At 54.5% G+C, this 20,454-nt stretch overlaps 7 protein-coding genes across 7 annotated transcripts; all 7 read left to right on the forward strand.

Annotated features, from left to right (window-relative positions):
* Positions 1-27: 27 nt before the first annotated feature.
* PHACADRAFT_246468 (uncharacterized protein) lies at positions 28-1,425 on the forward strand. The gene is made up of 7 exons (XM_007389882.1): positions 28-105; positions 160-177; positions 232-299; positions 355-493; positions 552-645; positions 699-1,096; positions 1,151-1,425. The coding sequence occupies exons 1-7, from the start codon at positions 36-38 to the stop codon at positions 1,336-1,338; spliced, it is 975 nt and encodes a 324-aa protein (XP_007389944.1). The 5' UTR covers positions 28-35; the 3' UTR covers positions 1,339-1,425.
* A 4,045-nt stretch (positions 1,426-5,470) lies between these two features.
* Positions 5,471-5,937, forward strand: PHACADRAFT_246470 (uncharacterized protein; the record flags this gene model as incomplete). The annotated part of the gene is made up of 1 exon (XM_007389883.1): positions 5,471-5,937. A coding segment is annotated over exon 1 (253 nt), but the record flags the coding sequence as incomplete, so codon positions are not given.
* Positions 5,938-5,977: 40 nt separating this feature from the next.
* PHACADRAFT_246473 (uncharacterized protein) lies at positions 5,978-6,574 on the forward strand. Its single transcript, XM_007389884.1, has 2 exons — positions 5,978-6,146; positions 6,199-6,574. The coding sequence occupies exons 1-2, from the start codon at positions 6,083-6,085 to the stop codon at positions 6,375-6,377; spliced, it is 243 nt and encodes an 80-aa protein (XP_007389946.1). The 5' UTR covers positions 5,978-6,082; the 3' UTR covers positions 6,378-6,574.
* Positions 6,575-8,544: 1,970 nt separating this feature from the next.
* PHACADRAFT_85414 (uncharacterized protein) lies at positions 8,545-9,147 on the forward strand (the record flags this gene model as incomplete). The annotated part of the gene is made up of 3 exons (XM_007389885.1): positions 8,545-8,739; positions 8,799-8,948; positions 9,004-9,147. Coding segments are annotated over 3 exons (489 nt in total), but the record flags the coding sequence as incomplete, so codon positions are not given.
* A 2,506-nt stretch (positions 9,148-11,653) lies between these two features.
* On the forward strand, positions 11,654-13,563 carry PHACADRAFT_246477 (glycoside hydrolase family 10 protein). The gene is made up of 9 exons (XM_007389886.1): positions 11,654-11,742; positions 11,800-12,045; positions 12,124-12,316; positions 12,371-12,398; positions 12,451-12,565; positions 12,622-12,748; positions 12,810-12,940; positions 12,996-13,305; positions 13,364-13,563. The coding sequence occupies exons 3-9, from the start codon at positions 12,143-12,145 to the stop codon at positions 13,493-13,495; spliced, it is 1,017 nt and encodes a 338-aa protein (XP_007389948.1). The 5' UTR covers positions 11,654-11,742; positions 11,800-12,045; positions 12,124-12,142; the 3' UTR covers positions 13,496-13,563.
* A 2,509-nt stretch (positions 13,564-16,072) lies between these two features.
* On the forward strand, positions 16,073-18,813 carry PHACADRAFT_246479 (uncharacterized protein). The gene is made up of 5 exons (XM_007389887.1): positions 16,073-16,667; positions 16,722-16,795; positions 16,853-16,939; positions 16,988-18,169; positions 18,229-18,813. The coding sequence occupies exons 1-5, from the start codon at positions 16,286-16,288 to the stop codon at positions 18,352-18,354; spliced, it is 1,851 nt and encodes a 616-aa protein (XP_007389949.1). The 5' UTR covers positions 16,073-16,285; the 3' UTR covers positions 18,355-18,813.
* Positions 18,814-20,118: 1,305 nt separating this feature from the next.
* On the forward strand, positions 20,119-20,379 carry PHACADRAFT_246481 (uncharacterized protein). The gene has a single exon (XM_007389888.1). It carries the CDS (start codon positions 20,175-20,177, stop codon positions 20,373-20,375), a length of 201 nt encoding a protein of 66 aa, XP_007389950.1. The 5' UTR covers positions 20,119-20,174; the 3' UTR covers positions 20,376-20,379.
* Positions 20,380-20,454: the final 75 nt, after the last annotated feature.

The following is a 20,454-nucleotide window of genomic DNA, read 5'->3' on the forward strand; positions in this document are numbered from 1 at the left end:
TCCTTTTCCCCTTCTACATCTTGCCCCCCTGAACGATGTCCGAGACGCTGGAGCCAACCCTTCAGAATGTCCTCGACCAGAAGTCTCTAAAGTGGATCTTCTGCGGTACGTCGTCCCGGCCTGCATCCGGACATTGAGTGTGCTGAGTGGGCAATCCAGGTGGCAAGGGCGGTGTCGGTGCGTAGCGTCACGATATTGTAGGAGTTCGGCGAGTTGATATGACGAGCGCAGGCAAGACAACAACCTCGTGCTCCCTCGCAATCCAGCTGGCGTCCTGTCGCGAGTCGGTCTTGCTCATTGTACGTCCAGCCGTCCATCGGCCCTATGTTACGCTTTGACCCAGTTGCGAACTAGTCGACAGACCCCGCACACAATCTCTCGGATGCATTCGGTCAAAAATTCTCCAAAGATGCGACGAAAGTCAACGGTTTTGACAACCTGTATGCCATGGAAATCGACCCTACGAGTGCGATACAAGAGATGGTCGAACAATGTCAGCCTTGTTTGTAATAGTTGCGAACATCAAGTGCTGACCTTGACCCTCTTCTTAGCGGACCAGAATGGTATGATGGGTAGCATGATGCAGGATCTGGCATTTGCTATTCCTGGTGTCGATGAGGCCATGAGCTTCGCTGAGATCATGAAGTACGTGGTCCTCTTTGCGCTTATGGGGCCTGACTTGACTTAATATTGTGTAGGCATGTCAAGTCCATGGAATACTCCGTCATCGTCTTCGACACCGCCCCAACGGGACATACTCTACGTTTCTTGTCGTTCCCCACTGTCCTTGAGAAGGCCCTAGGCAAGCTTAGCACGCTTAGCGGCCGCATAGGTCCCATGCTCAACCAGATGACTTCGCTCATGGGTGGTCAAGGCGATCAAACAGAGGATATGTTCGCGAAGCTCGAGTCCATGCGCGCAGTGATTACGGAGGTGAACACCCAGTTCAAGGACCCAGAGAAAACGACGTTCGTCTGTGTCTGCATCTCCGAATTCTTGTCGCTCTACGAGACCGAGCGTCTTGTCCAAGAGCTAACAAGCTACGAGATTGACACCCACAACATCGTTGTCAACCAGCTGCTGTTTCCCAAGAAAAGTGCGCCACTCACTTCCGCTCCTACCTCGCGCTGTGACTGACCAAAATATGTAGATTCGAACTGCGAACACTGCGGCGTCCGAAATGCAATGCAGCAGAAGTATCTCAACGAAGCGCACGAGCTTTACGACGAGTTCTTCCACATTGTGCAGCTACCACTCCTCACCGAGGAGGTGCGTGGCCCGCAGAAGCTGAAGGAATTCAGCAAAATGCTAGTCACGCCGTACAAGCCCGAGGAATAAATATCTAGCTAGACGTGCACTATTTGCTTTCAGGGTTGGAGACGATGTATCATATACGCATTAATCGACCGTTGCTTGGATTACATGCTGTCTTGCCGTCGGACAACTATGTGACCATCTTCCAGGTGCGTGACTGAGCGGCATCAGCCTGCCTTCAAGCCTGGGCGGCGAGACGAAGTTATTCTTGCTAGTTGAGGTAAGAGCTTCTTTTATATTATTTCTCTCGTTGCTAATGTATTGCCCCAACATTATTCTGGACAGTGGTCACTCTTCGTTCCTTTATTTGGTGGCGAGCAATAGACTACCCGTCATTGGGATTTGCGAACATAAATATGGTCTTGCTCTGACGTTACCCCAGCGGCGGGCCAGCCTAGTATGAGGCCGACTCACGACCACTCGCTGCAAGTAGTAAGGCCTCAATGAGTCGGCTTATAAGGCTCCTGTACGGCGCGTCGGCCTATAACACGATAATCAGGGCAGAGAACCCCCCCCCCCCCCCCCAACGATCATTACACCTTGACTTCCTCGTGGAAACTCCCTTTTCATTAAAGCTTCCCGGCAAGAGCATGGCAAGGGCGTGATCGAACCTTTTGAAACCTTTCTTCGCTTTCTGCCGCCATCGCCTTCGCTGACGACGCGACCTACTATGCACAGGCTTCAGGGGAAGCTACGGAATAGTGAGACCAGGGATGCCGCCTACGCCGCCATCGGTACCCTGAAGTAGGCTCTCGATACGTTCAATGGTCCCGCCAGCAATCTCCCCGTGTCGGGCTTGTAGGCTGGTGTCAGCGGTCTTTCGGCGGTGTTGGACGTGGTCCAGATGTATGCTCCGTACCGCCTCACGAGTGATGATTCTCATGCCGAGGTCAGAAATCGCATGCGAACGCCGAAGATATCAACAAGCTATCCAAGGAAGTCAACGAGCTGACGACAGTGAGGGAGTACACAGAACTCTATGACCAGAAGTTGTCGCCCCGAACGGACGCGGCTATCCAACAGTTGCTCTTGTAAGTCTGCTGTGGATGATGTTGCTCCAGATTGCTCATACTGTGTATATCGTGGGAGTTGATCAACGACCAGGCCGTGGAGATCAAGTCGAGGTGCAAAGTATCAAGATTGGTGACGAGCAGCGAGGATGCAGGAAAGGTTGCCGGATTCGTGCAAGATTTATCCAGGTCGATTGAGAAATTTACAGTATGAAACATTTGCCCTGGATCATTGGTACCGCTCACTCGAACGTTGCCTTGAACTACAGGCAGTAGGCATCCTCGAAATTCAGCTTGTGTTGAAGGCATGTAAGAGGTGTGCTTCAGCTACTTATATTGACGTTCGCTTGGGACCAACAGGATCAAGCGCGTGTCTCTGAAGGGAGAGGTCAGCGTGTAGAGAGAGAACTAGAAGCCATCAAGAGTAACACTCAAGCAAGGATCTCTTAGCAAGCATTTGGACCACAATCTAACCCCTGATCCTTGCTAGCGCTTGGAGTCCCGTCTGAAAGGTATGTCTAAGACTTTCTCCACCTGTGAGATCTGATGTCGTATTGGGTTATTACCGCTATGTCGCCCTCTCCCGCTCTCTTTCCGTTTTCTTCTAGTAGTCCCGGGGCCCACCCGAAAACGAATATGACTGGACCCCCGACCAACGTCTGGTCACATGTGGCAGGTATGCATTCATATGCATTGCATACACAGCTTCCATCTCGCGAATTATAGCAGCAGATAAGATCGCTCGGACCTCCAGATTCTGCGAGGCTTTGCGAAAGCAGAAATATCAAGGCGCTTATCAAGGGCTTTGTGGCGCGGGGCGTCTATGAAGGTTGGGCATGGACAAAAATCAGCATGTCGTAAACTAGAAACATGCAAAAACTCGTTTTCATTTGAGAGGTGAGCGCCCACGCAACACATTGCCTGAGAGTGCCCAAAAATACACACAGATGCACAGACGTGAACGTACGTGCACGTACATGCACGCGCATGCACGAGCGCGAACTAAAGCGCAACGTCGCCAAACTGGAACTGGGCGGCGGCGTAAATCTCGCACTTGCATCAGCGCTACCGTACGGGCCGAAGTGCATGTAGGTGCACTTTCTTGCGTGTCGGTGTCCCAAAGGGTATCTAGCTGAGTACATATCATGCGGGTTAGCTGTGCGATTGTCAACATTTTGCACCAGCGTGCACAAAGGTGCACTTTGTAATAAGCTTGCGCACTGCCGTCATAGCCTCCCAACGAGTTTGACATGGGCGATAGCGAGTTTGATGGGGATGATAGCGAGTTTGACACGGTCGGTAGTGCACGTACGTGCACTTTTGTGCGCAGCTGTGCATCACCATGTACATTAGCACACCAAAATGTGCTAATGCGCACAGCTGTGAACGCAGTACTATAGTAAGTGAATGCACCCTCACTTGTTGTCAATCACGCGCGGCGAGAACCAGGTTTCCATTGCGAGTTTCGATTTTTGTCCATCAAAGACTGTGATAGGTGTCTGTTAAAGCCAGCTCACAAGCTTCTGCTGTTACTGTGGTACGACCCTTGAGGGTACCGGCATTTAGGTTTGCATCGGAGAGCTAGTAGGTTGAAATTGAAATCCAGAAATAATGCGAGCAACGACAAATTCCCCTAAACAACATCGCAGCCAACGCGATGGCGGGTATGCATCGCCCAGTCGCATCTACTTTCTGTCTCGAGTCTCTCACCTTGGAAAGACAATCACACGCACTCTAGTCTTATTTGAATCCTTATGGATAGCCACTGACACCAAAGAATTGATGTAAAATCCCCGGTAAGCGACTACAATGAGCCACCGCAAGGTCTGACACGCTGGTACCAGAAATCCAGCATGGAGAATCTGCAAGCCGCACTTCCATCCGCCATCCGCCGAAGTCGAAGATATCAGATACCATGTCAACTCTTGCTTCTCCGATCTATATCTTATCGAGTTGCTACCCAAGAAGCTAAACTCTGCGGGGTCGCTTGGTCTGTGGGTATGCAAAAACTTGCAGCAGCTAAGACCTAACCTATGCGTTGGTGGCTGGGACGCGGCGGTATTCGGCACGTACTATAGCGCCCGGTTCGTATTCTCCCTTAGACTTTGGTGCCTCGGTGGACGTGTAGAGCCAATGCGTTCAGACGTAGACGATTGTGTTCCATGCTGAGGAATAGGTGCAGGTGCGTGGGGTAGAGACAGTCAAAATGGACATTTTGAAGTTCACGTAAGAATGAAGCTCATTTCTGTATCTTGCACATGCATATTGCCTTTATTGTGCCAGCCTAAAATTCCGCCTAGTCCGCTCCAACCATTCTTCCTTGAAGCTGCACCTGACCAGCTCGTTACAAGATGTTTAAACACTGGGGAGGTGGCTTTCAGACAGACTTGCAAGAGATCTTGTATTCATATGAACCATAGATTTTTGCGAACGAATCCCTCGTCACTCAACGACAACGATCGAGCCTCCTACTAACATCTTTCTCTATTCTTCGACTTCTCCGAGATCTGACGTGAACCCTTTATCGTGCCCTTTGTTATGATAACCTGTGAGACTGCGCAGAGAAATCGGATTCCGACAATATTACAATCAATGATAAAGTTCAACTGCCAGTCGTCGCGCTAGCTACCAGAATCTCCCTTTCGCCCTCTACTTTTCGCGTCTCCAGTCTCTCGCTTTTATCCCAAATAACGCATATTACAGTGCAGTCACAAGCAGGCATGGTAAGCCTTGGTATCGAAGACAGAGTAGCCCGAGTAAGCCACGATGATAGTTTTTCGCACTGAGTCGCCAGGTTTGACGCGCCGTAGCACCAGGACCCCTGTACTATGGAGACCAGGCATATCGAAACGATGCCCCAAGAGCTGCTCGATGCCATAGTCGACTGCTTGCGCGGGGATAAACAGTCGCTGGCGAGATGCACACTCGTTCTTCCGCAGTGGCTGCCTCGGGCTAGACTGTACCTCTTTGAGGACACTAACGCATCCGACACACGCGCGTTCTTCGGTTTTCTTCAAGTCGCTCCCCAATCCATCAGTACCAGCATCAGACGTCTCACACTGCGCTTCCGCTACAATGAAGAGGTCGACCTTCCTACCCTCGTTAGAGCGGTCAGCAGGTTACCAGCGCTCAATCAGCTGCGGCTAACGCGTTTCTTGCGGACGTCCATCCCCCATCCCGTTTCAGTCGCGGGGTTCGGCTCGACTTCTCTGGTCACCTTGGGGCTAGACAGGGCGACGATAGGCGCAGACGAGCTTTCAAACATATTTGCAATATTCCCAAATCTCCTCGAGCTGTATATTGGGGCGGAATGTTACATTATCGACACATGGGCTCTCGGACCCATGAAAATAAGGGAGGATACGCGACGAGCACTGAACAAAATAAAGTTGAAGAAGCTCGCCATCGGTTCTCTTTTGGTTGATCACGAACCGGTTGTGGGAATTGTGGGCCTCGGACCAATTTCCACAATTACGACGCTCGAGCTTAACTTCCTGCAGTGTCAGCGGTTCCCTACTGCGAAGAGGGTCCTTCGGGAGTGTGGACCTCGACTGGAAAAGCTTGCAATTGATCTCACAAATTTCAATTTCATCTTGAACACGCGTAAGGTCCCATTTCCGAAAGTTGTAATTGATCGCACTCACCTTCTACATGTTCCAAATAGCCGGTGAAGGGAGTCCGTTAAGGTCGCTTGGTCTGTTCGCATGCAGGAAGTTGCAGCAAATAAGGGTCGACCTAGATAGCAGCCATGCGATTACATGGGTACAGGACATTCTCTTCGACCTCCTTCGCCGCAAATCGCTCGTTCCGCTATGCGCCGATCTCGTCGTTGAGGTCAGGGAGATTCCAAATGTTGGCATGTGGGACGACATACTTAGCACGTATAGTGCTCAACGTACAATAATCTTCAGATTGTGGTGTCGCACAGAGCCTCGTTGGGAAGATAGAGGCGATGCGTTCAGACGTGGACGGTTGCTGAGCGTTGAGGAGCAGGAGCGGGTGCGCAGGCTCCTACCCGCGACAGATGGAGCGGGAATTTTGAGGTTCATCTAAGTAGTGACCCTGGTTCAGTTACGTATCGGCTTGTACACATACATATGTCACATAATGTAGCTCGAATCTCCGACGGGTCCGCTCCGAGAGCTCTCACAGCGCAGCAGCGAGCGTCTACGCCACACACTCTGCAAGTGGATCCTTCAGTAATGGCAGGAGTGGAGTCAGCGCACGGAATATGGGCCAAGCGGGCCAAGAAATTTGTGTTCATCTATCCTGGGACACGAGACACCAGCTGAGAGGCGTTCAGGGACTTGCAAGATGCATCTAGGAGTGCATTAATAGGATGCTTCCCCGCTATCCAATCGATGGCACAGCACTGGCTAGCGGAAGAAACTGTGCCCGATGTGTAAGATTCGATGACGATGACTGGGTAGCAGGATGCTTGGCAAGGGTGATCAAGTCGCGCTCCGACTGGGCGGGCAGTGCGTGCCATTCAGAGAAGTGGACTGAGTGTAATGCCTAGAGCTTCTCGAAGTAGTTGGGAGTGCAGGACGCAATACAAGGTCGGGACGTATGCCGCAAGGTAAGCAATCTGGCTAGGAGGTGCTGCAAGGAAGACGAGAGACGCCTAGTACGCAGGCCTCGCCATTAAAGACAGGTTGTTCCCTTGGCCGGATGCTATGAGTGAGAGTAAACGACACAAGCATCGTCCTTTGATAGATATTCGACGCAACCACGATGAAAGTCGCATATTCCTCGAGGACGCAAGGAGGCAGTCGCCTGCAGGTACCCACACCCTGATGCAAGCTGTCAAATAGCTTCTGCCGCATGCTAGACCACTTTCGTCAGCAGGAGAATGTCGACATGACGATAAACTTAGCTCATGGGGGATTTACGAGGGCCGCACGATTAAGGTTCATCCATATTTTGGGCTCGTTGTCGTGTCCGAGTGGTCTAGGACGGGCCCCGCCTCAACTTGGCTGGTAGCTACATTCATCAATTTTCTCCGGTCTGTGCGCACCCGTATCTTCGTTGGCATAGTTCGACACGGACCATGGTGAATGAAGAAGAGTCGGACGCTATGGTGGGAAAAGGAAGCGAAAATGAGTTTCATTTCGCTGGCGCGTGGATGTCTTTGTTCCCGTCACCACCACCTCCCGTCCCTCGCAGCACTAGCCGCACATTTCGTTTACCTTTATATCCGAAAACCTAGCCTTTTGAAGGCTATATTGCCACCACACCTCGCCGTCTCCGTCCAGATATCGATGTTGCGGTCATGACAGTCGCGCCGTCTGCCTCCTTGCACGTCGAAACACCGAAACTCGCAGACATCGGAGCGTCCTCCAGTTATCCACCCACGCCTGTGACACCCTATAGCCACGGCTCTGCGACATCCTCACGCTTGGATCTCCCTGCACCTCCGCTTCACGACGGCAGAAACCCCATAAATTCACTCTCGACCCGGGAGCAACCTCCAGACGCTTCCGCGAAGATCGACCACACAGACTCGCACTCCGACAGGATGCTCCCAGGAGACGGTTCGCGGACTGTTGTGGATCAGGCACTACATGAAGACCAACGGCAAAGGGAGAAGGGCGAGGGAAATGAACGGTTGGCAGGCCTGATAGGGATGCCGGGTATCGTTTGCGCGCCTCCAGAGATCCTGCCCCCAAGCCCACCGCTCACGATTGCGGACGCCCGTGATGAGCTTGAAGCGGGCGGTTCCACGTTCTCGGAGCCAGCTGGAACCTTTGCGCAAGCTCAGTCGTCGAGTGCGCCCCCTGCGACGATGCGCGAGGAAGACATCACCAACTGGCGCGCGTCCATGCACGAGGGTGGTGAAGGTGCCGAGCAAGGGCCACACGATGGCGAGGGGCACGGTCCAGAGGATGAGGACGTTGAAAGCGAGGCGAATGGCGAGTACGATCCGTACGATCTGGGTTACTCTCCTGAGTCCCCAGTGGGCCCGTCGCACGCAAGGATGCCTACGATGCCGACGGACTCGAGTTCCCAACAGAGAAGAGTTACCATGGATCACCCCCTACGATTGGACATCCATGCTCCGTCACCTCCTCCGTGGGAAGTCATCCAACCTCCAGAATCCATCGAGAACGTCCTCGCTGAGACAAGGATGTACCCTCCAAGCGTCGCGAACAACGGGCGGAGGCCTGTGTGAGTTCCGTCCGTCTCGCTCTTCTACATTCTGTTCAAATGTTCTCAATGCAGGCCATCTCGGCCGCTGGTACCTCATTCCGCATATTACTTTGGTCCACCTCCAATAGACTCCGCCTACGGTACTGACCCAGTGGGGCATATCGGAGTTCACCATCCTCGCGAGATTATCAGGATAGAACGGGACTTCGCGAGTGGAGAGCTCGCACAGTTTGCGGCAACATATCCACTGGAACTCGAAGGCCGGGTGAGTGCCACACGAATGTCTGGTTGCTACCGCCCAGTCTCACGCTAAATCTCCGGCAGATAACCCCAACGCAGTTTTTGGAAACCATAAATACAATCAACGAACATCTCATAGAAGCACACAGTCTTCGATATTCATTCATTGACAGCGCGCTCGCCATCTTTACTCTGCAGCTATCGAGGCTAGTTCTCAGCTCGCATTACGAGAAGGTGCGTACGCGCGCGGTTGATATCCTAGCCGCGCTAACTCCCTCATTGCATGCAGGAGATGCAAAAGCTTCAGCAAGCAATAGGCGAGCTGAATGCCAAAGTGTATAACCCTGTGGGCCTAAACATACTCTGGCCGAGGAAGATGGCGTTTATGTTCGTAAGTACTCGATGTTCTCCTTTGATTTCAGAATACTGCTGACTTTTTCTGCCGCATAGCTTGAGATTGAATACTACGTGAGTACCTGACAAAATGCTGTCGCGGATCTATTACTGACGTACTGGTAATAGTAATTTGTGATATATTCCTACACTCTACGTTCATACCTTACACTTCGATACCTTTGTGAACTTGTGTCGCATATGTTCATGCACTTCGTCGCGCGATTTCATCCTCTCATGTTGCCCCACGCCGTCACACTCATTACTTGCTCTACTCTCACATCGCATTACCCAAGCTCGACACAAACAGTTATTTTATTGGGTCCATTAGCTCCTTATTCATTTTCCGCATTGTTTATGAGATGTCCTCTACTGTAGTTCTATAGTATCTAGTGCATAAAATACACCGTGCGATGGCCTGGATTGCCTACTCGCACTCTTCCAGTCTCGTTTTCCGACAGCGGCGACTCATGTGGTGTACCTGAGGACCCCGGCATCTAGAGGTCGCTACACGGATCCGGATTGTTTCAGTAAGGTCGTGAATGCCTCCTGTGTCGTGGCGGGATGTTCATGCCTCGGAGCGCCGGCACAGTGCTCCGTGATCCATGGGGAGGGAAGTTTCACCTCGGATTCCGGCTTCAAGCTATCAACCAGGCTCGCTCCAGCTGCGGTGTGGACGACAGGAGGCGTCCTAAAGGGGAGCGTGACAAGGGCGACGGCCTGATATCCAGGCGGAGATCCAGCCCGCCGCGGAAGCATTCCCCGTCAGTCTGGCGAAGGTTCACAGCGTGCTGCGACAACACAGACACGCCTACGTCATAGTACGGCGGCGACCAATGCTCGTCTGCGCAGAGAATGCAGATATCTCGCGGCTCGAGCTCGTCCGACAGGCGGAAGACACAGGCAGATCTGATGAGGTGCCTGCAGGCTGCGGGTCCAGACGAGGGTCGACGGGGCAGATTGGGCAAGTACGGTCCGGCACACGCAGTCCTGGGAGAGAGCATGGCGTTGCATGTCCCGAAACGTAGCCAGGTGCGGTGATTAGAGGGCGCAGGGGACAGACTAGGGCACAGAGAACATGCATCTGACACGAGCTTCTGCTTCAAAACGGGGACATGTTCGCCTGAATGCCCGTTATGATGCGAATGTCGCGCCCAGATAGTACCAAGATATGGAGACGGGCGAGGGAAGGGGTCCCAGGCATGCCGTATGGGGAAGAGGTGGCGATGTAGTCGTGTATTTCGATACACCGTCGGACCAGGGTATCGCGCTGCGATATCCATCGCCATGCGTGTATCGTCCTGTAGAACAACTATGACGTTGTATGAAGCAGGCCTGGAACGCTTGGTGCTCTAGGGGATGGTTGTTCGCCTTTTGATGCATGCAGCTGTGGCGTATACGCTCCGACCGTCGCAGGAGTAAAGATAATTCGTTGATAGCTTGCTGATGCACTTGCACAATGATACTCCATTCCCAGAGTCTACATGCGGCGAGTGTCCCCGCGAGGCCCCTTCAGCTCACCTTGTTGGTTTTAGGACGCCTAGTCCAGACGTTGAGCGCCAACAATGTCCAAAGCGCTCGTGACGGTGGCAATGTTGGTTGGAGGCACAGGAAGAGAAAAGCTTAACGGAGCCCGAGGCGCACCACGACGTCATTCCGAACAACCTAGGATATTGGAGCCACGCGAGTCCAGAATCGGAAGCAATCCGTCGTCGAAGCAAACAAGTTGACCAAGATACAATGAAACTTCGAGGGCACGCACTAGTATGCTACCTCCGATCTGCTATGGGTGACTCCGAGAGCAGACAGAATAGAAGCTTGCCCACCATGACGTACATGAGCTTTTTGTGTCCCAGTAACCATTTCCGAGCCAAGGATGTCGATGAACACCGCCGCCGTTTCCGACGTATCAATCTTGGGGGTTAGGTCGGCTGGCGTACACCGCAAATGAGATGACGTCTCGCCGGAGCTCCGTCGAGCACTGCATTTCCCCCGTCTTCACATGACGAATGGGTCAGATCGCTGTGCTCGTGCGATGCAGCTCATTTGCGGACTTGAACGTGAGATAGAAGGTGTTCCGCAGAGATCGCCACGTTGAGAAGGGTATGAGGCATAGAGAAAGTGGGGGGGCACTCTATGGCTAGTGATAATCGACAAGTATTACACAATGAACCTGTGCAAGTAAAGCACAAGATGAGACATAGTCTATGTGATGATAGTAAGAGATGCGCGCTTACTAAGGCCAAGTCATCTTCCAGATCGTTTCGTCCAAGCGAATAACCAGTGATCTACATGGCGAGTGAAGCGTACAGCGCAAGGCAGCTAATCTTGCGACTATCTCACGAAGGGTAACGCACCGACGGCGGACCGACGGCCTGGACCGTCTCCGCACTACGTAAGTGTGGTGGTGGCCCCCACAGCATCCGCGTCGATGCTCCCCAGATTCGCGCAATACTTCGACATATACACTGTCGAAGGTCATGAGACCGCGATTTTGGATGATTTTGATCAATTCTCGCGGAACGAATAGTTCAGGGTCGACGCACCTGGGAAGCAAACGTAGCCCGCTTGAAGTCTGGGCCAGAACGCAAATGAGGTATCAGAGAGGACTCGAGTATCGGGCCACTAGTAAAACCTTAGGAGAGAGCGTAGATGAGGATTGGCAGCTCGTGAAACCACAAATTCCGCCTACATTCGACTGAGATTTGCGACCGCCGTTAGCTCTGCTAAGTGGCTGGGTCCTTCGCCATCATATTCCCACGGCCATCGCGCTCGGGGAAACCTCTTGGAAAGGCAATCGCTTCTGGGTGCCCCCGAAGCCCGCTGGCCGCCATTGCGTCCGTGACTCGTAAAAGACGAGCACGACGCCTTGCGGGCGCGCCTGGACGTCATGCACCTGGAGCACTTGACCACCGCCGTCAGCACGCACGGCCCGCCTCTATAATATTTTCCGCTGTCAGACGAAGGGCATAAAATGCGGGGGCGAAAAGGGGAGAAAAGTGTGCTGCTCGCTCACCGCTGCTCCAGACGACGCGATGAAGGTCTCGACGCTTTCTACCGGCGTGGTATTGCTGCCGCTCGTTCTTGCAGCACCCGCTACACAGCCGATTATCCTGAGGAATCTGGCGGTGCCACGATTCTTTGGTGCCGCGGCGAACACGTCGTGGTTGTATCACGATAAGAACTATACAGAAGTTATTTCGACACAGGTTAGTACGGCTTTTAGTTTGTACTCGAGAAAAGTGCTTACCCACATGCATCAGTTCTCCATCTTCACTCCAGAGAACGAGAGTAAGTGGGTGCCTCATCTCAGATAAGCAATCAGCTTACCGATATCATGAAGTGAAGTGGGAGAACATCGAACCCGAGCCAGATAGCTTCGATTTTGGCCCTGCAGATGAGATCGTCCAGTTCGCGGAAAGCGTGGGTGCGAAGATGCGCGGCCACAACTTCATGTGGTATGTTGACTTCATCTGCATCCGAGACATATCCAGGCTGAAGCTGTCGAGCGCAGGGGAAACCAGCTGCCGACATGGGTGAACTCGTCTTTGACGGCAACGGAGCTGGACAAGGCTCTACAGAACCACATTACGACCGTCATGGACCACTACCGAGGCAAGATATATGCCTGGGACGTTATCGTAAGCAGCCGGCGTGCGACCGCCGCTTGCGTCATTGCTCACCATAGCCCCGGATACACAGAACGAGATGATCTCGGACAATACGCCCAACGAGACATTCAAGGACAACATATGGACCCAGAAGTTTGGCGAGGAGGCGATGCCCAAGGCCCTGACATATGCCCGAGCGGTCGACCAGCAGCCGAAGCTCTAGTGAGTAAGCACAGCGCGCCGCACCGTGGCCACGCGCAACTTACCGCGCCGGCAGCATCAACGACTACGGCATCGAGGAGCTCGGCTCCAAGTCGGACACGCTCTACAGCGTCGTGCAGGGCTTCCTCCGCGACGGCGTGCCCGTCGACGCGATCGGCTTCCAGTGCCACTTCACGCTCGGTCAGGTCCCGGGCACGCTCCAGCAGAACCTGCAGCGGTTCGCAGACCTCGGCCTCGACGTCGCGGTCACGGAGCTCGACATCAACCTCGACGGACCGGGCAACGCGACCGCGTTCGCGCAGCAGGCGAAGGACTACTGGACCGTCGTCAACGCGTGCATGCAGACGCAGCGCTGTGTCAGTGTCGTAAGTGTCGTTTTCATGTCCCGGGAACGTGGAGCACGGCTGAGCCGATCTACTGCAGTCGGTCTGGGGCGTCTCGGACGATCATTCATGGATCCCCAATGGCGAGCCCTTGCCATGGGATGCCGAAAAGCAGCCCAAACCAGCGTTTTATGCCATCGCGGATGCTTTCGAGGGAATGCCTGAGCGCTAAGCAAGTCAAATAGAAAGCGTAACGGCCAACGGTGTCGTCACAGTCGTCAAATACACACTTTGAAGGAGCGAGCTTGCGCTATGCGATGTCTTGACTGACTGCTTGCCGTACTACCGGAGCACGTATCTGCTAAGTCCGCTGAGGGTAAGCACGCACCTGCAAGCACGGCCGTACGGAGCGGACGGCACCGCAGCCGTGTGAACAACCGCCTTGCGAAAAGTGTCGTTATTGGCAGGCAGCGCAAATGAACTGGGATTTCCCGAAGTTTAGGAGCAGATCGTAGGAAGGTCAAAAGTGGGATATGACCCGGCTAAACGGTAACGGGAGGCTTGGGACTCAGCGACGTCCTCTCTGCCGGCATCGAGCCAGAGACTCGCTGCGGCATATGATGAACGAGTTCCAAATGAGTATCGAGAGAAGCGCGTTGAGCGTCACTCGCAAGCTCAGGGAAACCCGCAAGCGATCCGAGTGTTGCTTCTTTCCCCACGGAGCGGGAGAGGGAGGACAGAACGGGTGCCCAGAGCGAGAGTGCTGCAAACACGTGCAAGGGGGAAATCAGTGTATAGAGAGGGTATCAAAAATTGCGCCGTGTGCAGAGCGCGGTACACGAGCGAGCCATACGAAAATCGACAAGGCTAGAACTAAGAAGGGTCCGAATGCATAGCAAATCGATAGAAAGGTGGTCGGGAATCGTGGAATGATGAGCGCGTGGTGCCGGACGCCGGCTTTTTTGCGCGCTGTCCGGAAGTCAGCTTGGCTGTGTCCGGTGTATTGTAGGCCCTCAAGCGATGAAGATAATTGCAGGGACGAAGGGCTGATCAGACGAGAAGGCGACCGGTTGTGTCAAGTGACCTGTCCTGTTGATAAAATACAGTGTCGCGTCCACAGAGACGGGACGCGCAGCGTGCCAAGGTGAGATTTGTGATCGCATACGTGGCGAAAAAATCAACTTGTGTGCCCAACGGCGCACGAAACTGCGGTGGGGAGTGCGTGAGCATCAGATTGGTCGGTTTGGGAGCTGGAATTGGCCTCCGAGGAGACCTTGGCCGTTTCTGCTGTGCTAGAGGGTCGGCTAGGGTCAGCAGGTCAGGATCGGACAGCGCAGGGAGGTGCCAATTCATGGTCCAATCCGCGGACCCAATGGCGCGCGAAACCGCGGTGGTAGGCGGTGGTTTGAAAGCTGGAATTAGCCTCCGAGGAGACCTTGGCCGTTTCTGCTGTGCTAGAGGGTGCTAATTCGTGGTCCAATCCGCGGACCCAATGGCGCGCGATACTGCGGCGGTTTGGAAGCTGGAATTAGCCTCCGAGGAGACCTTGGCCGTTTCTGTTGTGCTAGAGGGTAGCACAGAGAGGATTCAGACAGACAAAAACAGGCACGGTGCCGATCCTTGGTCCCAGACTCCGCTGCTGTGATCGCTCTCTCGCATTCGATCTCAGATTGGATTCATTTCCCATCCCGGCGGCGAGAAAGGCAGGTACGGCGTCTGCTTCCGGCGCGTGCAGAGGGATTCTCGTGACGTCGGGGTGCCACGGCTTTGCCCAAGGCCGCGGGCGTTTGCTGTGTTTCGGACACTGTCGGCGTGTGTGAGGGCAGCGAAGCGTCCATGCAATGAGAGCTCTTCGAGCGCACGCCTCACGGCCTACGAGTGCCCGAACCGTGTACCAAACAGTCGCCATGTGTGGAGCAGGCGAGAGTTTGAAGCTAGCGAGACGGAAGCAACACCGCAACAGGCACGGCCCGGTCTCGCTGATAACAGCAGTGGATGCAGATTTCAGTCGAGCATACGGAGCATAGTATTCGCCTAGTGAGGTCACCCCTAGTATCGTGATCACCTGGTTGCAAGGAGAGGTTGCCACGGCACTCAATTTGCGAAGGCGTAAAAGAGAGATCGTCGGACAAATACCGCGGGCACCAAGTATTCCTTCTTGTTGACTTGTCGGAGCTGTGGGTGGGAGACGGCTCTGCAGGGTATTCACACGAAGCACGAGCCTGGAAGCACGCTGTGCATAGAATATAGGCATCTTGTCTGCGAATACTCGCTGTGAAACGTCTGATATTCTTAAGAGGACTGTGAACAGGGGCGAGAGCAGACTGGACGCTGTGTTGATAGGCTGCTATGAGAAGGTAGCCAGAGAGAAGAGCGGGGTCCGTGTGAGACTAAGATCAGTTCGTCTATCTCCACCGCTTTTGTCCGGAATTTTGGGGAAACCTCCACGTTCGTTGAAGCTACACTTTGCATGCCCGCGAACGGAGAAGGCTGAAAAACTTTCTTCCGCTCGAGAATCGGAGGTATACGTATGCCACGGCAGTCGGCAAGGCGCCGCCTCGGTCGTCGGTTCGGGCGGGTCGAGTCAGTCGGCCTTCGGATGGGTGACATTGTCACACTGGGGAGTGTTGGGCACCGGGCTTTCCATATTTGTCTAGCGCCGCTGCCCGAAATGGCTGTCTGTGACCTTGTTGGAACTCCGCTCAGCGGCGCTCTGTCGTGCTCTGACGCTTACCCTCTAGTCTCTCTGCACATGCCACTTTATATCTTTGTCAGCAACTTGTCCGCATTCTCCCCCTGCCTATTCTCCATCTTCATCTCCTTCACGTCGTCGTCGAAATCGACGGTGCGCTCACGGTTCCCGACGTCCTCGACGTCGCAGGCTTGGATCTCGTAGCCCGTATATCCCGCTTTCAGCAGATTCGTTGCTCGCAGCTGTGATCTACCCATCCCTCTGAGGCTCGCTTTGCGTCACTCGCTTCGTATCAACCACACTCAGTCGGCACTCTATTCACCTTCAGAAATGGATGCTTTTGGCAGCCTTGACAGTTTCTGGGACTTGTCCCAACATGCATCGACGTTCTCAACCTTGCCGGAAGACGATTTCCTCGCTCTCCTCCAGAAACAGTTTCCCACCACCGGCCCCTTCGACCTCACCGCCCCCGATGGTATAGACCCTATCAACATCAATCCTTTGCCCATCAATCCCACTCCGCCATCGACCGACAGTAGTCCGAGCCCCCCGAGCACAAACCAGGAACCCGCAATGTCACGGCGGCAGTCAGGGGTCTTTGGAACGACGAGTGCTTCGTCCCAGCCGGAATCACACGAAGATCCCCAATTGAAGCGCAAGGCCAGCGATGATAGCATGTCTGAGGAGCCAACGCACAAAACAGCCCACACAGGTATGTCCGATGCACTCCGCTCCGTTCCCCGTTTGTCAACTGGCGTGTCTTCAGACTTGAACAAGAAGGGCACAACATCCTCTGCCGCTGGCCTAAATCGACGCAAGTCGACAGGGAACCCCCATCAGGTATGAATACTTCTCCTTTCTCGATATAATCTTCATCCACCAATCGTCTAATGCTAGGATGAGTCTCGGATATTGAAGCGCAAGGAGCAGAACCGGGCCGCACAGCGTGCCTTCCGTGAGCGCAAGGAGAAGCATGTGAAGGACGTGAGTAGCATCATAGCTCTCTCCTGATGTGATCTCATCCGCTTGTAGTTGGAGGACAAGGTCGCCGCCCTGGAGGCAAAGAACCAGGTCGCAGAATCGGAAAATGGTAACCTACGCGACCTGCTGTCGAGGCTCCAGTCGGAGAACATGGCTCTCAAACAGGCTGCATTCACATTCTCGGTGCCCAAGCCTAATGCTGCGTCACCCTCTGCCTTCCAGCAGTCGGCCCAGTCGTTCTTCACACCCGGTGCGAGCACAAGCACGCAGCCACAATCGCAGCCACAGCCACAACAGCCGCCGTCATCGCAGTTCGACGTCAACTTCGGCACGCTCATCCCTTTCGATCCAGCGTCGCTGAACATGCTCGACGAACCAACCCAGTCCGATTCGATGAACCTGGACTACAGCTTCGGCCAGCCCGGCGCCAGTCCATACAAGACCATCGCCAGCAATCCGATGTACATGACGTTCGCCGAGCCATCTCCGTACGACCTTGCGTCGTCGCCCATGTCCGGCTTTGTGTCATCACCGGCGTCGACGACTGGAACCGACTCACATCCAACAGGGATGACGTCCTTCGATTGGAATTCGCCTTCGGCCAACAGTCCGCCAACGGCCGGCGTCGAGTTCGATCAGCTCTTCGGCGGTTTCAACGCCGCCCAGTCCCCCGTCGACTTCTCCGCTCTGCTCCGCAGTTCGCCAAGCTCTGTAAGTCCGGTGACACACACGGGCTTGCGGTCAACATCAGTGTCGTCGTCGAACTCGCCGGCGTCATCACATTCGCTGACGGCCTCGCCTGTGTCGCACACTTCGTCGAACACGAGCTACAACGGGTCGTCGGACGAATGCCCGAAGACGAAGCAGGAGTGCGCGGCCAAGATTGCTGCGCAAGGCGCGTCGCCATTCGTGCAGACGCCCCTCTCGGCACAGCAACCGCAGAACAACTCCTTCTTCGCTGCATCCAACATCGATGCCGTCAAGTCACTCGCTGCGAGCACTGGTGGTGGCGACTCATGCCCGAAGATCACAAGAGAGACGCTCCTCGAACAGATCAAGTCGGGTGCAGAGGACTCGGTCGGGCCACACGGCGGGTTCGTTCGCAAGTCAAGCGATGGCAACAACTCGATGATCATGTGCAAGGGTTCGAGTTTCCCGAAGACGGAGAAGAACGATCGCAACATCGAGGTACTCACGGCATGGCGGAGCATCATGTCGAATCCCCAGTTCAAGGTATGTTGCGCGTTTTGTTCATCGGTTGTGGTGCAGTTCTGATGTTGGCGTTTGCGCAGAACGTGGACATTAACGAGCTCTGCTCCGAGTTCACGAAAAAGGCACGGTGCGACGGCACAAAGGTCGTGCTCGAGCCCGAGGGTGTGAACGACATCCTCGAGAACTTGTCCGTCAAACGCACGTGACGCTGCACTGCACCCGCCTTGGCGGTGGCCCCAGCCCAGAGGGCACGCCGCGGACGCCAACGCACCAGAGGGCGCGGGTCGTGGCGGTGGTGCATCAGCCCCTGGGTCACCTCGGGGCGGACGCCTGCACGCGCATCGTCGCATGCGTGTAGAAATGAAGCATTTGACTCGTCGCAAGAGGACACTCATTCTCCCGGGGCTCGCATGCACAGTATAATTCTCATATGGATGGCCTCTCTCTACCTCCCACCCCACTGCCCATCTGGTTAATGATCCACATCAGAGTAATAACTAACCCCCCTTCGTAGGCTTTCTCGCATGTCCATGATGGTCTCTTTTTATCTCCTCACCCTTGTATTTTTGCGCGCAGAGCTGTATCTACAGGAGCCATTTCCTCTTTGTACCGTATATCTTCGGTGAATAGCATTCGCACTGGCCTTACTGAATAGGCATGTCCACTCCTCTCGGATTATCACTTGCTCCTCCATATTGTAAGGTTATTAGAAGGCCGAGCAGGATGAACCGGAACTACTCGCAACCCGGGTCTTCCCGGGTCTGCTGTCCCACTCGCCTGACCACCGCCGACAGTCCCGCCAAGGTTAAGGAGGTCTTCATTTCCTGTGGCTGCTTGGCGTGGCGGCATACCGGGCCCCGCTCACTTCGGCGGAAGGCAATTCAAGAGCCAGCGGGGCTGAGGAATGCTGTCAGGTACATATGACCGTCGTCGTGGCTCATTTTGACCGTCGTCTTCAAAATCAACAGGTACGCCTGCGCCGACATTGTCAGGCCCCAGGCACCGGTGCCCTTTTTCCAGCTATGAGGTGTGTTGGCGTGCGTCGTGGACGTCTCGCGGTGCCAGCACACACTCTGATCACTCGAACCCGGGGCTGTGTCTCTTCTGGCTTGGGAAGCGATTGTCGGTCGACGCTTATGTATGAAAACGGCAATCCGCGGGTATCTAGGCTGTCGATGGCTCGTGTGGACGGCGAGCCAGTCCGACTCCTCCCGACTCCCGCCCACCTCGCGCTTTCAGGCGTGCTCGCGGCTTGGGATGGGCATGGCGGGAGAGGCGGGACCTTCTCCCGACCCATTAAAACTCAGCCGATCACAGGGGCCACACGGCTCTGCGGGACAACTCGTCACCCGAATGAGACAAACGAGGTGAAGCCAAGCCAACCAAAAATTGAGCGCGCCTGGAATTCACGCGGATTCCACTACCATTGAACAGCGCTCTGGCCGACCATTATGTGGCGGTTGCAGAGCCCTGTTCAGGTCCACAAGCTTCTTTCTCTCGCCTCCACCCGCCTGGTGTGTCGGGGCGCGGCGCAAGTGCCTATGCGCCCATATCTCGTCGGCCCTGGCGATGGTCGCTGAAGCTCGTTTGAGAAAGAGGCGCCGGCAGTGCCTCTGGGGCCAACTCCCAGAAAGAAGGGGCTTGCTGCAGGCACCCGTTCGTGTTTCACGACCCATGTCGGCAACGTATGGCGAGGCTGGGCAGCGTGTCGTCTTCCTATAACGTCCTCGACCTCACCGCCTCAGGCGAGCCACCTTTCGACTTCTTCCTCCACGACCGGCGGGTCGCTGCTTTCTTTCTCGCTCTTCTCCCTCCTTACGATCGCGCGTCCTCCGCCGGTCCTGGTTGTTGGCTTGTTTTCAAGTCTTTTTTTTTTTGACAGGTTCTGGCCGAGTGTCTTAACGCGCACTTACAGTTGACGAAGGTCTTTGGTGAGGTACTTGGCTTCTGACGGCCCGGTGACTCATGCTTACGTCCCTCAGTATAGCTTAGGACCCAATTAACTGCCTTTATATATCTCTGCACGATGGTTGGAAAGTCCTTCGCGGCGTTACTGCCATTCGCAATCATGCTATCGCTCGTCGAGGATGCCTTCGCTCTGCGTCCCCCGTTCACAAAGCGAGATACGAGCTCGACGCCCGCCCCCTCTACGCTTCCTATGCCTCTGCAGTTTGACGGACGTGGGGGTTATCAGGTCGCAGTGTCCCTGGTAAGTATAGCTATGTAAGCTCTGTAATATCACTCATTGTTCATAGTCGACCAGCAATCCTCAAAAATTCAACTTCACAATATCAACTGGAACTGGT

Source organism: Phanerochaete carnosa (genome assembly GCF_000300595.1).
Source record: "Phanerochaete carnosa HHB-10118-sp unplaced genomic scaffold PHACAscaffold_1, whole genome shotgun sequence".
Taxonomy (NCBI): domain Eukaryota; kingdom Fungi; phylum Basidiomycota; class Agaricomycetes; order Polyporales; family Phanerochaetaceae; genus Phanerochaete; species Phanerochaete carnosa.

What these genes read in the sequence shown, in the direction of transcription:
- PHACADRAFT_246468 (XM_007389882.1), top strand. Translation starts at nt 36, where the DNA reads ATGTCCGAGACGCTGGAGCCAACCCTTCAGAATGTCCTCGACCAGAAG. An exon ending in ACAAGAGATGGTCGAACAAT is followed by an intron (nt 494 to 551) that starts GTCAGCCTTGTT and finishes CCCTCTTCTTAG; the next exon opens with CGGACCAGAATGGTATGATG. An exon ending in GCTGCTGTTTCCCAAGAAAA is followed by an intron (nt 1,097 to 1,150) that starts GTGCGCCACTCA and finishes CAAAATATGTAG; the next exon opens with ATTCGAACTGCGAACACTGC.
- PHACADRAFT_246473 (XM_007389884.1), top strand. Translation starts at nt 6,083, where the DNA reads ATGGGTACAGGACATTCTCTTCGACCTCCTTCGCCGCAAATCGCTCGT. An exon ending in TCGTTCCGCTATGCGCCGAT is followed by an intron (nt 6,147 to 6,198) that starts CTCGTCGTTGAG and finishes GGGACGACATAC; the next exon opens with TTAGCACGTATAGTGCTCAA.
- PHACADRAFT_246477 (XM_007389886.1), top strand. Translation starts at nt 12,143, where the DNA reads ATGAAGGTCTCGACGCTTTCTACCGGCGTGGTATTGCTGCCGCTCGTT. An exon ending in GACCAGCAGCCGAAGCTCTA is followed by an intron (nt 12,941 to 12,995) that starts GTGAGTAAGCAC and finishes CCGCGCCGGCAG; the next exon opens with CATCAACGACTACGGCATCG. An exon ending in CGCAGCGCTGTGTCAGTGTC is followed by an intron (nt 13,306 to 13,363) that starts GTAAGTGTCGTT and finishes GATCTACTGCAG; the next exon opens with TCGGTCTGGGGCGTCTCGGA.
- PHACADRAFT_246479 (XM_007389887.1), top strand. Translation starts at nt 16,286, where the DNA reads ATGGATGCTTTTGGCAGCCTTGACAGTTTCTGGGACTTGTCCCAACAT. An exon ending in GCACAAAACAGCCCACACAG is followed by an intron (nt 16,668 to 16,721) that starts GTATGTCCGATG and finishes GCGTGTCTTCAG; the next exon opens with ACTTGAACAAGAAGGGCACA. An exon ending in CGACAGGGAACCCCCATCAG is followed by an intron (nt 16,796 to 16,852) that starts GTATGAATACTT and finishes GTCTAATGCTAG; the next exon opens with GATGAGTCTCGGATATTGAA.
- PHACADRAFT_246481 (XM_007389888.1), top strand. Translation starts at nt 20,175, where the DNA reads ATGGTTGGAAAGTCCTTCGCGGCGTTACTGCCATTCGCAATCATGCTA.